Source organism: Phycodurus eques, chromosome 14 (genome assembly GCF_024500275.1).
Source record: "Phycodurus eques isolate BA_2022a chromosome 14, UOR_Pequ_1.1, whole genome shotgun sequence".
NCBI classification, from domain to species: domain Eukaryota; kingdom Metazoa; phylum Chordata; class Actinopteri; order Syngnathiformes; family Syngnathidae; genus Phycodurus; species Phycodurus eques.
Window position 1 is genome coordinate 16,482,685 of NC_084538.1, and position 15,941 is coordinate 16,498,625.

At 40.4% G+C, this 15,941-nt stretch overlaps 1 protein-coding gene across 12 annotated transcripts in view; it reads left to right on the top strand.

Moving 5' to 3' along the window:
• The window catches only part of ralgapa2 (Ral GTPase activating protein catalytic subunit alpha 2), a 131,617-nt gene that overhangs the window by 66,553 nt on the left and 49,123 nt on the right, over positions 1-15,941 (top strand). For 8 of the 12 annotated variants that reach the window (XM_061695388.1, XM_061695390.1, XM_061695397.1 and 5 more), the window contains 10 exons: positions 742-800; positions 976-1,096; positions 4,380-4,490; positions 4,804-4,872; positions 5,119-5,256; positions 10,421-10,598; positions 13,041-13,863; positions 14,927-14,998; positions 15,411-15,534; positions 15,656-15,811. In XM_061695388.1, the coding sequence (XP_061551372.1) occupies positions 742-800; positions 976-1,096; positions 4,380-4,490; positions 4,804-4,872; positions 5,119-5,256; positions 10,421-10,598; positions 13,041-13,863; positions 14,927-14,998; positions 15,411-15,534; positions 15,656-15,811 (1,851 nt within the window). The remainder of the gene's footprint in view (positions 1-741; positions 801-975; positions 1,097-4,379; positions 4,491-4,803; positions 4,873-5,118; positions 5,257-10,420; positions 10,599-13,040; positions 13,864-14,926; positions 14,999-15,410; positions 15,535-15,655; positions 15,812-15,941) is intronic. The other 4 variants (XM_061695389.1, XM_061695391.1, XM_061695400.1 and 1 more) reach the window with 2 other exon arrangements.

Consider the following 15,941-nt stretch of genomic DNA (forward strand, 5'->3'; position numbering starts at 1 on the left):
TAGATTCCGACCTGACTTTCATATATGACTTTGACATACATATCAAATCAAGTACTAAAACAGTCTTCTCCCAGCTGAGGAACATATCCAGAGTGAAGGCTTGCATGTGCCAAGCAGGCCAAGAGAATTTCATCCATGCTTTTATCTCAAGTAGACTTCACTATTTTAATGGTCTCCTGACTGGACTTCCCCAAAAGAGCAGTAAACATCCATCCATCCATCCAGAACATATTAATCCAATTCTATAGTCTCTTCACTACCAGTCAGCTTTAGAATACATTTTAAAGTTATGCTGCTGGTCTATAAATCACTAAATGGTTTAGGTACTGAATACATCAAATAAATGCTAATAAACCTAGTTGGGCTCTGAGAGATACAGACTCGGGTCAAGTAGTGGAGCACAGAGTTCAAAGCATACATGGTGAAGCAGCATTTAGCAGTTGTGCTGCACACAAATGGAGTAAGTTGCCAACAGAAGTGACGTCATCGACAAGTATGAATGTTTTTAAGTCCAGGTTTAAAACTCTTCTTTTTTTCTCATGCTTTTTAGAACATTTCCACTTTGAAATGATCTTTCTTGCACTGGACTGTATGCTGTTTTAATTTTATTTTTCTCTTTGTTTTAAATGTTTATAAGGTGTTTTTTCTTTGTTTTTAAATGCTATTAATCATGTAAAGCACATTGAATTACCTTGTGTATGAAATGCGCTATATGAATACATTTGCTTTGCTTTGCTTCAGGATTATCTTGTCAATATCCTTCTTGAGGCTGCAACAAAGGAACACCGTGAAGGGGCCAGGTATGTAATTACATGGATGAAATTACGTTTTTAAGGTTGAGACCGTGTAATGCACAGTGCCAGTGGATGTGAAATAGAAAATAGACAAGCTGACTGTATGAGCTGTGTGAAGCCATTCTTTTTGAACCAGATGTTGTTTCTACTTTTGTAGAAGTTCATATTTTTTGCACTCCAGGTGTATTGCTGTGTGCAGCTTGGGCCTGTGGGTGTGCGAGGAACTGATGCAAGCAGATATCCATGATCAGGTGAAAGACGCCATCAACGTCCTGGGAGTAACACTTAAGGTCAGTGGCCAAGTGAGTGTCTATAAAGCAGAGCTGCAGTTCCAATGTATAGTGTATTATCGATGTACTGGTACACTATACCGTGGCTTGCAAGTATTCACCACCCTTGGCTTTTTCCCCATTCTGTTACATTACAACCTCTAATTTAGTTTAAAGTTAAAGTCCGGAGACTGTCGTTTGACCGGTCAAACGTTTTCGAATAGGGCAATTTTTCCAGGTTTTTTAAAAATTTAAAGTCAAGTAGTTGCAAGTCCAATGAATAGCTTGAATTGGTAGAATGTAAGATAAGTGGTGAACTTTCAGGGATTGAAAAAACGAGGCAAGGTTACCCAAAACCGAAAAATAATGCACGTTTCAAAATTATACAAAAAGGCACAGTGTCCAGACTTTAACTTTAAACTGGGCAGAGAACCTACAAGTGCCACACAGTTATAAGAACTTCCACAACAGAGTGGGGAAGAACTTTCTGAATATTTGATTTCCATTGTAGAGATAATGCCACAAGTGTGTTCAGCTGTTATAGCTGCTCAAGGTGGCTACTTTAATGAGTATTGATGAGATTGATTCCATGATTTCATTTGTCACTTGAATAGTTTTTGTTTTGTGCTTTCATTTCAGAGTAAAACAAGAAATTGAACTGCATAAATTTAAATTTTAAAAGAGCTGTAAATATTGGGCTGTTCTAAAACTTTTGATCGGTAGTGTACATATGGGGTTTGTACAAACATGTATATGAAACCCATGTTGTGTAAAATGTAAACAAAAACAGAATGATTTGCAAATCCTTTTCAACCTATATTCAATTAAATACGCCACAAACGATGTTCAAACTGATGAGCCTTAGTTCTTTTTGCAAATATTCTCTCATTTTGAATTTGATGCCTGCAACACGTTCCAAAAAAGCTGGGGCAGGCGCATGTTTACCACTGTGTTACATCGCCTTTCCTTTCCAGGGAAATGACGACACTAATTGCTTCGTAGGTGGATTTTTTTGTCCCATTCTTGCTTGATCTACAACTTCAGTTGCTTAACAGTACGGGTTTGTAACATAACGTTTCGAATACAAATATCGTTACACCCTTAATATTGAGGTATTGAGGACTATTTCAACTATAAAAGAAATTGTATGTATTTCATGGCCAGAATAAATCACTGTTGGCTACTGTGTCTGTAAATGTATAGTGTAGGCCTGGACATTTTACATTGTGCATTGCTTTCGTCCAACTCATTTATTAACTTTTATAGAAATAATGTTGATTGTTTAAAATAATCAGTCCACTAATTTCACTCATGGGTATTTTTGTAACAGTCCTCTATTTCCTTTGACTGAAGAGATCCGGAAAACCAGTTGAGGCTTTTTCTTTCTTTATGGAGAGGGACTTGTGTGGTGGTGTAATTTTGAGACTGCTCTCTGTCTCTGTAGATGTGGGCCAATTTAAGCAGCTACATCTCCCAGCTTCCTGCTCGCGCAATCCCCCCTTCCATCTCTAATGGAGCAGTAATCACTCCCCTGTACAACTTGACACACAGACTCCGCCAGCCCCAAAATAGAGGGTATAGGCTGGGAAAGAGTGTGTTGTAAGGGGGAGGGGGTTGAAGAGTGGCACTGACAGTCCCTTTTCTAAAAGCAGGTGCTGAACTCTCAGGGCCTCTTTTTGTGTTTGGCCATTTCTGCACTCATTGCATTGTCTACCCTTGATACATGTTGAGAGGCATTCAGCTGGAAGAAATAGGAAATACTATTTCTGAACAAAGAATTTCAAATCACTGAAGAAATTCACATTTGGGTTGAGATGGTCACTGGTCAATTCTTGTCTTTGATGAGTATGGAGAAAATGAGGCTTGAGTAGAAGTGGAAATGAATTTATGCTAATTATCTACCAAAATGTTCAAAATGTGATCTTGCACAGAACTTAGTCAGTCTTGGTCATTACAGCTATATACCCAAACTTCTTATTTGAAGTGCCTCATATCTAATGTCACAGTGTCTATATTTACTGAACACCTAAAAAAAAATCCAGCAATTACATGAAGGTAAACTATTATTATACGTCGTGATTTTCGGCTCGTCCCATCAACGGTGTTCAAAGGGCATCACTTGCATGATATGTACTTTTTTTGTCAATTCTACAATATGCGTACCACATACAGAGCATTGAAATTATGGTACTCAAGGGCCCACGGTGCTAGAAAAACATATTTAAAACAGTATAAATAATACCCATCAGTACAAAGAAGCTGAATAAAACCATGGTATATACAGTATAAAAAGTATAAATTAAATGTGCAAATATCAAATATTAGGAGACATGTGAAACACAGGCAAAGTCTGAGTACCAAGGCACATAAAGACATTTACAAATTAGAAGGCAGTGTGGGGAGGTGTGCGTGTATGTGTGCATGCGCATGTGCGTGGAGTTCAGAGTTCAGGTGGGCAGAGGACAAGAGAGGTAGCGGGGGTAGAGCGGCTTCCTGATAGCCTGATGAATAAAACTGTCTTTAAGTCGGCTGGTCCTGGCCCGCAGAATCCACAGTCTCCTCCCTGATGGCAGCAGACTGTAGAGGCTGTGCGATGGATGGGTGACATCTCCCGCTATGCGGAGGGCTTTGCGGGTGAAGCGGGGGCTTTAAATGTCCTGCAGGGAAGGAAAAGAGGTTCCAATGATCTTCTTAGCTGCCCTAACTATGCGATGGAGAGTCTCGCGGCAGGATGCAGTGCAGTCTCCGTACCACACAGTGATGCTGCTGGTAAGGATGCTCTCTATGGTCCCTCTGTAGAACGAGGACATGATGGGGGTCGGGGCTCTGGCTCTTCTCAGCTTGCACAGGAAGTAGAGACGCTGGTGAACTTTCTTGGCCGGTGATGAGATGTTGCTGGTCCAGGAGAGGTCCTCAGTGACTTGCACATTTTCAAAAACCGGAACCAAGATTGTTGAGATACCTGGGGTCAAATTAAAGGAATGTGAGCGTTATAACAAATAGCAATTTCTTCTCCACTAATCATTGCTTCATTCTGTGATGACGACAGAGTTTTGTTATTTGGGAAGCAAGCAAACAGAAAAATCTGATGGCTGTCAGTAATTGCAAGCAGTTGGTTCTTGGATTCACCATCTATATATGAAAGAAATCCTGAATACATTTTGTTCTACTCACACGGTGAACAAACGTTATGACCACAATAGGATATAATAAGTTAATTGTTATAATTTACTAGATTGACCCCTGATCATATAACAAAAACATGTGTCTTACCTTTACTTATAACTGTCGTTCTTTTTTTTTTTTTTTCCTCCAGTTCGGAAACAAAGCTGTGGCACAGGTAGCCTGTGACGTGTTTCATCTGCTCATCTCTCACTGGGAGCCTCTCCAAAATGTGGAGCCAACTCTGCCTAAGAAAATCATTGAGGTAATATTCAGTTTCTGATGGTGTAGTGGTTCACTTGGCTGAGTTCTATGCACACAGTAGAGTTCAGTTCCCAGTCAATGATGGTGTGAATTTGAGTGCGAGTGGTTGTTTGTTTATATGTGCCCTGTGATTGACTTGTGACTCTAATCCAGGGTGTGGTCAGCTTGGATAGGCTCCAGTTCCCTGCAACCCTGAGCAGGATAAGCGGGATAGAAAATTGATGGATGCGGAAAGTGTGCCATTTGAAGCACATTAGAATATCTTATGAACACTGTGTCACTCTTTTTCTTCTCCATTATTTGTCCCATTGCAGATATTTGTGGCCACAATAGCCTTTTTGTTGCCGAGCGCTGAGCACTCAACAGTGGAAGCCGACAAAAAGGTACATGTTGGAAAGTAAATTGCTGAGATCTGAAGAACCTTTATCTACTGTTTCATGTTAGAATGGTGCATTTATGGAGAAATGTTTTCACACATGAGATTTATTCTCTTCAATTTTCTTCTTTACCCCTGTTGTTTCATTCGTTATTTCCATAAACCAATTTTCTTTTCTTGAACAATGTTTGTTGATGTCATTTAAATTTTTGTCAATGTTAACATTTGTAAAATATATTCCTAACTTCCTCAGTTGGTGGTGTCGTTACTGCTATGTCTATTGGACTGGTGCATGGCTGTTCCCTTGAGTCTGCTGTTGGAAACTATTACCTCATCTTTGCCAGAGGACCACACATCCTGCAAGGCCCCACTGCTGGACTACATCTACAGGGTGGGTAGTGTCATTGTCACCTTGGTGGCAGGACACCATTTAGCGATTTAGGATTTGTCATTGTTTTCTGAGATTTATGTAATCTTTTCAAACTGAACAGCTTCAGCTCTGACCACTCTGACCTTCACCTCTCCACATAGGCTCGCCACTATAAGTAGACACCACTCACTATGACGTCCTGTCTATGCCTCATTTAACATTATAGTGACACAACATTACTGGGGCACTTAGCATAGCCGAAGTAGGTTTTTTTGTGTGTGTTTTATCTAGAGTCGAATGTATAAATATTCACTATCCTTCTACTACCGATGATTTTAATGTGCATCATTTAGATTAAATTTTGTAGTATTCATCCCTCGGAGCCTTCATTTTTTTGCTCTGACCCTGAGGAGCTTCAGGCCTAAATGAATGACGTATTAATCATTGCCTCCTGTCTGGGCAGATGTGGTCAACGGCAGATCTTTGTAAGGATGTCAGGCCTGATAAGAAATGGTCCAATTATTCAAACAGAACCCTTTGTCCATTTGATAAGCTCAGACCATAAACGCTTGTCCTGCTGATTTGAATGGAATATGTCTTAATATGCGAGCGACTGAAGCTGCTATAAAAGCAAAGACAGTCGACATGATTGGCTGTCTATCAGAACACAAACAACAATGCCCCTCTGGGTTTCATTGAAAATAATCCGTCAAGAAAGGTGTGACAATATTATTGCAATATCTGGGCTGAAATCTGTATATTTCCATGGACACAGGGTGGCTAGTAATTATTCCACAAGACCCTCCATTTATTCTTTTCTAGCTTTAATTACAAATGTCAATTGAAAGCATTTCTTTCCTTTCACATTAGCAATCAAGCAGCCAAATATCAACAAAATACCCATCAAGGGCTGCAACTAATGATTATTTTAGTAATTGATTAATCGGTTGCTTTTTTTTTCAATTAATCGATAACCAGATAAAAGAACATTCATCAATTTCCATCCCTCTTTTCAAAAACAGGACATTATTTCGAAATGACAGTACAGAAAATGCTCAAACAAATTGATTATAATTCAGTTACTGGTTTGGGCCGTAAAACATCTCAGAAAATAGGCAAGAATGTTGATCTTTATTTTCCAAAGTAAAAGCAGATGTTTGCACATGTGTTATGTTGATGAAACACAAAGTTAATCAGTTTGTTTTCATGTAGGACTACAGAAATCTGCAAATATTTCTGTTGAGAGCCTGAAATTCGAGGATTTGAAAAATTTTGAGACAAGGTCTCGAAACAGTTAATCAATTATCAAAATAGTCAAAATAATTGTTGCACCTCCAATATAAAGAACAAATTTTGTCCTTCAATTCATCCTGGCACAGTGTGTGCTTGTAATGCCTAACAGAATGCCGATTCATTGCAAAAGCAACATTGAACTAGACCTCTTTGGCTTACTGGTGTTCTGCACAAGCTTTTCCATCTGCTCTCCGTTCCTGTCTCAGCAGCCAGCTGCACCACCCCTCTGTGCGGGCGTGTTAGGCATCTATATGCCTTTGTGGGGACCAATTTAAATTTGAACCTTTGTGTAAAGGTGAACTGTAGTGATAAAGCTGCATATATATGTACAACATGCATTTTATGGGGACAGTTATATGAATATGGAAATGGTAAGAGTTAGTGACAAGGGGCTGTTTCCAGGATATAATTCAAATCAATGTCCTTCCAAATTGTCGTGCGGTGTATATGGGCCCCTCTTAACTACAGTGTGCTTATTTGTCTGTGTTACCCTCCAAGAACTGTTGCTATGCTAAGTGTAGTCACTTAGTTGTCAAGCACAGCCGTGGGTTGTTCCCCCCACCCCCACCCCTTTCTGTCTCTCCACCTCTCCATAGAGGGAAGCTCTTTGGGGGCTTTGGTGTCGCAGCTGTTTAGTTCAGGTCTTTTCACCATCAAGCTGCCAATCCCTCCCCCATGTGCTCAAAGGTCTGCTTGGGAGATTCATCCACGTACTGTCTACATTGCCACACACAATACTGTTTCAGATGACAGGCCCAGCCTGCCTTCTCTCTCCGTCTCTCCACCAAGTGCAAGCGCATGTGTGCACTGAAAGGGATTAGCCTTTACATGGCTTTACCCCGAGTTGCTCTACTGTGACCAAGCGGGCCCCTCATTTACATACATTAGACATATGAGCTAACCCCCTTACGTCCAATGGCATCATATAAATTACAGGTATGTGGAGGATGCATGTTTGTGGTGGGAGTTAAACACGCACCAAAAAAGTCTTAATTGAATCAAACAGTGTAAACCTGTCCAATGGCTATAATCGACTGCCCCATTGTGCCTTATCTGGTGCTGCCAAGGGATGCTCTGCCATCTGTTATGTAGATCGATACATTCTCACAATACAGGAGAGATGGATTAGACGCAATAAAAACACTCTTTTCGCTCCTCTTCTTCCATCACCATGGTGTAAATGGATATGTTGTATTCCTCTGCCAAGAGGTATGTTTTCATTGTGGGTTTGTACATTTGTGTGTGTGAAAATAACCGCAAGTTATTGATATTTTAGCAGTTTTATTATTATAGGTGTGTATTCTTTCAACAATATTCCTATTAAATTTTAGTGACTAACTTCACACTTTAGTGACCAAAAAAAAAATCCTGATGTTTTAGAATGAGTAACTGGAAATTTTTTTTTTTTATCTGTGTCATAGTGTATAGTTTGAGCAGATTTGAGATATGTATACTTCATCTGCATTTACAACAGTTTAAATTGAACAGGGGAACATGTTTAACATGTTCCAATATTATGTCAGTCAATTCACGAGACTAATTTACAATGCATTATGTTGAACATTATTATGTTTTCCCTGAAATGATTAAGCTGGTTGAAATGCTACCTCATTTAAGCTATTAAAGTCCCTGTAAAGTGAAAATAAATTTAAATTTGACACGCCACAGAGAAGTGCTGTTAACAACCCTGCAAAAATTTAATGATTCAAAAAATCGTTAAGTATACAAAATGAGGCTTTTTCATGAGAAATCAAGCCTTTCTTCCTGCTCTTGAACATTGTGGGTGTGTTCACTTAATGTGCTACAACCATGCCCCCGCTATCAGTCAAATACCACACATCTTTTTTATGCCTACATATCCCTGTCGCGAACATATTTCAGCTTAAAGCCTCCGGTGGCTGGAATATATCCCACAGGGTTGTCACAGGTCTATCAACAATCAGTCAAAATACATATGAGCTTTAGTTCACACAAAATATAGGCTCCTTTTCCGGGTTTGTAAACGAGATGCAGCCAGCCATCGTGGCACTGCCAAGCCACACCAATACAGTATATATACAGGTACATCTCAATAAATTTGAATAAATATATTCTAATGACATACCTAAATAAATTGTGCAACACAAGCCTGTTGATGACTAGATGTGATTTATTATCTGGAAAATGCAATAGGGCCATAACCTGAAGCGTCACAGTTCCGCTACATATTTGAGAACAATAAATCACATGCAGGCTCTGTTTATTGCAACTTATTTAGGTATGTCATCTCACTAGGGATGTAACAATATTCACAATACTGCCATATCACGAAATTAAAAGTGCCTCAATATCATCATGGTCTTGTCTAGGTATAAAATAATGAGTCGTCGTGTTTAAAATTCTGTTTTGGGCCGGCTATACGCAGCCCCACCGCTTATCCAGGCTGCTACAGCATGAATGCAGTGCTCTACTTCCTCCTTAAGAGTATAAACGCACTCGATTGGACACATAACCCATGTGACTGTGTGGGTACGTCACAAAAAATACACTGATTGGTTGACTGGCCCACATGACCAAAAGGCTGCGCTGAAAGGGATGCAGAAACAACTTGGTGCTTACAGTGTAGGTTACAGTGTAGCTGCTACAATGGTCTGAGCGTCGATTGGGCATGAGGCGCCTTGTTGTTCGCACCGGCCTCCGTCGCAGGAAACGCTGACCTACGGGCCGGCATCGACTGCTAGTGGACCTCCACTTCGCGAACCTGCATCCTGGCCGGTGGCGGCCGCCACTGGGATGCTCCACTAGCCAGCCCTCCGCAGGCCGCCACCACCGCTCTCGCTCCAAGAGATGATCCTCGGAATTATTTAAGCATATTGTAACACCAGCACTCATTAGTGGTATACTAGTGAGTGTTTATCTCAAGTCGAAAGTCGTGGGTGAAAGTGCAAGTGTCCATTCAGTGCACACTCATAGACAGCTGCAGCTTTCCCCCGATAGTCTCAAAAACATGAGGAAAAACTTCCTTGGTATTTTTTAAAATGAGGAATTAAAACAAAAACAGGACTTTTGTCCTTAATGTGCAAACAAAAATACACAACACAGTATGAGAGGAACGATGGCGAACAGGACATTGATAACTTTGCATTCCTCGCAGCGCTGGCTGACTATATTAACAAAGTAATCTATCTTCTTATATTACAAAACAAAATATATTCCATATCATGACAGTGTGATCATACAGAGTTTTAACTGAAGCATTCTGCCACAAATAATAATTTTCTTTGTAATTCTTACAATTATGTACTGTATTCCAAAAGAATCACCGAAGAGCACATTCACTCCCATTTACGCAGTGTCCCTGAACGGACCTCGCGTTCTCGATGGCAGTGGCCGCACTTAATTGGTTGCCAAATACAGCATTTATCTGCCGACATATGAAGGCTCGTATAAAGTGTGTTCAGACTGTTTTGTCCTGGAAGTCCCTAACCATACCTGGCACTCTTGAATGAAAATGAACTTTCTTTTGAAAACAGTTCTTTGACGCTAGAATAAGCGCCTTCCCAATTACGTTCATCAGGCAGAAATTAACTAAGTTCAGTTCACGGTCGCCCAAAATATGAACTACTTCATGAACTTTCGTTCATTGAACTCGTTCAGGTACAACACTGTCGCTTTCTGAATGCTCTTGTTCCTTTTCATATGCCCCTGAATCACGTCAACCTTAAACAGGCCTGTAGGATTTGTCACTGCACACTGTCTTTGCTAGACACTATCATATCTAATGAAGAAGTTTCTTTGAACTTCAATGATACAATTTTGCCATCAAAGCACCTCTCACTGACTGACAGACGAATACATAGCCAGGCACACAATATCTTGATCGAGTGTTATCCCCTTTCTTTGTTTTCCTCAGGTGCTGCACTGTTGTGTGTCAGGCTCCACCCTCCACACCCAACAGAGCCATTACCTCCTCAGCCTGGCAGATTTGCCCACTGACTACAATCTCATGTTGGGACAGGTGAAGAGTTTTGAGCCACCGCCTTCCCAGACGACCACTACTGACTTCCGCAGCTTGCTCACCGTAGCAGAGGGTAAAGGGGCATGGCATTAACAACAAATTTACAATTGCCACTCTTACAGCCGACATACAGTGGATCCTCGCTATTCGCGGGAGATAGGAACCAAGTCAGGCCGTGATTAGCGGATTTCCGCGAACAATTGACACCCTCCTATAAGAGATCATTTGTGATAATGTTATAATTGCGTTTATTAATAGTTTAGACCACAAATATACCACAAACCATTATCCCAAAGCATTTTAATAGCATTTTCTACACTTATAAATATCTTTAAACATTGCTGTACTCATCGGAATGTACTAATGTACTGTACAGGAAACAACTTATCGCAAATCACATATCTATTGTTAGTATAGTGGAGTTGCCGCCTCCCAATCTGCTCTTCCCTACTTACGGTCGCATGTTACAAAATAAGAGCATCCAAAAGCTAAATTCCTCCAGCCTCTACACCCAGCTAGCCGCTACTTAGCTGTCTCGATTTTTGCCAGGGCCGGATGATATAAGCGTTAACAGTGTACTGTGCAGTACATCCCACCGTGGCTGACAATACTGTAAAAATCTGGGTTACATTGTGTTATGTGTGTTATTGTTATATGTTAATGTTGGAGGGGTTATACCGAGCCATGTCCTGTTCTGTTGTGCTGAGCGCTGATTTTCGGAGTGCCTTTGAACGCATCGCTGCTGCTGCCTTGTGTGAGGACTGTTTGGGTCAGAGAAGAGACACTTGCATGTGCTAGCAAGCTGAGAGTTGTGTTCTTTTTTTGTAACTTCTTTTTGTTGGCGTTGGCGAACATGGCTAATGTGGGCCGGCATTAGCCATGTTCGTTTCTTGACCAATAAATGTAAGATAAACCGACTAACATCTCGTCATGTATCATTGTAAGATGTTACAAAACTACTGTACGCTCACTCACGATACGACCTCACAGATAAATATGAGACTAAACCCAACACAACGGGATATTTTAATAACTGTAACTTCAAAACTGTTCTCCCAAAGTACACAAATATTTACACAGTATTTTGCCATGGGGGGAAAAAAAGGACTTATTTACCATGTCATAAAAAATCTCAAGTAGGCAGGGTTTCCTGCTGATTTAGTGTTCTGAAAAACTAAATCTGCGTAAAGGTGAATTACCTAACTGCGATTGTGCGGGGGCCAATTTATAATCCAAATAAAGCACTCTGTAATGTTTTTTTTCTACTTTTGTTCAGTTCAGTCTTTGCGGCGCTCTCTGCTTGAATAGGTGACGTTCTAGTTATATATGGTATATATCATTATAGAATTCAATGAAGAACAAATAGAATAGTAGCCAAAGGCTTCTTCAGCGCATTGCCATAATGTAATTACTACAATGTCATGAAATCGTAGGAGTTCACCGAAAGAATTAATTCTAAGTAGACCATCCATTTGGAGCTGCTCTATTAAATGTCATTATCCTATTAAAAATATAATAAAGGAAAATCAACTATCAGAGGAATTCAACATTCCTATTAGTGCTCATTCTCAAGAAGACCCATTACAGGGTTAAGATAAAAATGTCAAATTATTCCTATTTTTGTGACCTTATGATTCCATTAGGCAATGTAGTCCACGCTCTCTCGCCTACCCTCATGTCCTCAACTTCTAAAAAGATCCTTTGAGCCCAAATACATGCAATATTTTCACTGAAAAAATGTGAGAATTTTTAACCTTAGAGTCTGCCTCAGAATTTACAGCTCACACTTTCTTTGTGGCACACAGCTGCAGTGTCTTAGTGGAAATAACAAAACACAATCAAAAGGACAACCCAAAGAGTGCCGGCGTAGTTATATTCATGCCCCTACCTCATATTGATCAAGTCACATCAAAGGGCCAGCATATCTCTAATGTAGCTTGGCCTGCTTTCTAAAGAGCTTTTTCCACTTTGATGGGGGATGATGGTATTGATAGCACTGTCACAATGCAAGAGTGCATCTTCTTGTTTTTCCTACATCACCGCATAATGAAGCCCAGCATGCTTTTCACTTGAGCGTAAAAACCCATGCATTTACACAAATGCAATTCACCAAGTAGGGCCCCATTCAGTAGCCTGTGAAGATGGAGGTTCTCATTAGCGCACGGACAGTCTAAACACTTGTCCATTATAAGAAGACTCAATGGGCTTTTCAAAGTTGTCTCATATGATTAGATGCTACCTACTTAGAGTCGTGCTGCCCAAGCTATTGTAAGAAATGAATAAAGTACTCTTATTAGTAATAATAATTGAGATTTTGCTGTGTGTTAAAAGAGGTAACAGAGATAATAGCATGTCAACACACAAATGTAAGGCTTTTGAAAAGTGGCTATCAAAGTCAGCATTACATTTATTATAAATGATAGCCTAGCTAGGCATTTTCCCATAGGTATTTTTTTGTGATGATCTCTGGTCCATGTATTGTATATTTATTATATTGCCCTCATTCTTTTGCCAGAAAAGCGGCGTCGGAGCATGGAGCTGATTCCTCTGACAGCGCGGATGGTCATGACACACCTGGTGAATCATTTGGGCCATCATCCATTAAACGGAGGCCCAGCACTCCTCCATAGCCTAGTGAGCGAAAATCATGACAACCCGTATGTGGAGTCGTCCGAGCTGTCCTCCGAGGTCTTCAAAAGCCCCAATCTTCAGCTGTTTGTTTTCAATGATACCACACTGGTGTCCTACCTGCAGATCCCTGCAGAGACCCCCAGTGTCGGACAGCCCTCCCACCCGTCCTCCCAGGTGCGCATCATTGTCCGTGACATTTCAGGTAAATATTCGTGGGATGGGACAATCCTGTTCTCAACCATGCAGGAAAAGTGCAAGGATATTGGCGTTTTTAATTCAGCCGATCACACGCTTGCAACCACCGCTACTACCGCACACAGCAAAAGTCTGTCCAGTTCTCCAACAAGAGGACCGTCCAAGTATCATTTCTCTATTCCTGACTCCTGCGACGTGGAGGAAGTAGATTATCTCAATAAACTTTTAGAGGATCTTGGCCAGAGCAGCCCAGAATGCCTCCCCCAATCTCAACTCCAGCTAAATCAGCCGGCCTCCTCACCCTTGGGCATGAACCTTGAGCATGAAAGTGCCATCCTCAGTGCCATTCTTCGTCAGACTCGGCAGGAGGAGGAGCAAGTGAGAAGGTGGGATGCTGATGTGAGCTTTCGGGCCTCCAGCCAGAGGGAACCGTCGCACCAGGAACCCAAGGCACCTTTTTATTATTGTCGGCTGCTGCTCAATGACCTTGGCATGAACTCCTGGGACCGAAGGTATGCTACCATTTTTTTCTCAATGTGACAATTTTACTCTCTTGAGCTTTACTTGTGGTTGTGATTTAACCCCTTTTTATCATTCAGTCTTCACTTCTACAGCTTTCATGGTACCACCACAAAATATAAAATATAATTTTTAACTGTAAAAGAGTATTATACCGTTCATATCATATTTGCATTTATGACAGTTTCTTAATATCCTGCAAGTAATTCAGCTGTTGGCTTGTGACTCTTAAGAGAGCAATTTTAAAAGCACCAGAGTGCCTTATTAATCTCCCCTCCACAGGGTAAATGTGCCCAGCTGTTTACTCAACGGCCTACCTTGTGCTGCTTCATCTCTATAGTGCCACCCGCAAATTAAAAACTTGCACCTTTTAATAGTGATGGCGTAACATGCACGCAGCTTGTGGGAGCTTGCTGTTTGCACCTGTGGCCTTTTACATTTGTCCACCTGTGGCCTTTTACACTACATTTCGGTTAAAGGGCAGTTTGAAAGTAAAAAAAAAAAAGAAGAAAAAAAAGAAATCTAGTTTCATATTTCTTTAAACAGCTGTTATGACTTGTCAGCAGTACACGATTAATATAATCTGTGAGAAAATCAACTGTCTCTGGCCCCATCTTGTGCCTCTAATTTGAGAAAGCACCTCACAAAAAAGTAAAACTTCAAACGGATAAAATTTACTGTTATAGTTACACTCCATTATGGATGAGGTCCTTTTCTGGGCTAACAAGGTAACAGGTCAGTTAGCACTGTGTTTTTTGTATATCAAATTAGAGACACAAGACGGGGCTGGAAACGTCAGATTTTCTTTCACAGATCATGTCATGTACTACTGTCAAGTCATAGCGACTGTTTTGACAAATATGATAACATTTTCATTTTTGGAAAATTGCAAACTAACCCTTTAAAAACAAAGCAAAAATTTAAACATTCATGTTCACAATGTGCTGATAAATAATTAGACAAGGTCAAATAAGCCCCATATCAACACTTCATTATTTGTGACAATTTGGGTACTAAATATGAGATAATATATTTGAACTATTTTTGGTCACCTAGGAAAAGTTTCCATTTACTGAAGAAGAACTCCAAACTCTTAAGAGAACTAAAGAACTTGGATTCTCGACAATGGTAATATATTTTTTCCCCCTTTTGTCATATACTTTCCCTCCTTACCTCCTTAGAAAGCCACTTTTTTTTCAGGGATACTGCTGCTGTACTGTAATAATTTGTCTACATGAGTAACTGGTTAGAGTTGGTACAGTTGTTCAAAACAGCTACATTACATCTTTTTTCTCACGCCATCATTTTCCATCTTGCACCAGCCCCTGCCAGTAGCTTTGAAAAGTAAAGTGGTAAGGTCTCATTGTATGATTTCTGTGAACAATAAATGAATAAACACAGAACACATTTAGTCCTCATTGTCACTTTAAGCGACTATAATAGTCGTCTTTTGTTACTCTTCAAAAGGACAACTGTTTATTTTATTTTATGTTTTTATTTATTTAATTATTATATTTTTATTTTTTATTTTGTTCTGGAGCCGAGAGACACACAAGATCGCTGTATTCTACATTGGCGAGGGCCAAGAAGACAAGTGCTCCATCCTGTCAAACAGTGCCGGCAGCCAGGCTTATGAAGACTTTGTTTCTGGGCTCGGATGGGAGGTGCTTCCTAACAGTCCTAACACTCAATACAGATGCATTCATATTTGTAACGAAGATACACCTCCTGATGTGGACCTCTGTTGTCGTTAATCATGTTAAATCGAAACTATGTATTCCTCAGGTGGACCTGGCCACACACTGTGGCTTTATGGGCGGCCTCCAGCGGAATGGCAGCACAGGACTAACAGCTCCCTACTATGCTACCTCCACTGTAGAAGCCATCTTCCATGTCTCTACACGTATGCCATCTGATTCTGATGACTGCCTCACCAAGAAGGTGCCTCACGTGTATAGTGATGATTACCAATCGTATCTGCACGTTCAAATTTGGATATACAGTACATAGTGTTATTTGACTGTTGGTACCCCAAGAGTGAGAAAACAACACTGTGCACGTCTAATACAGT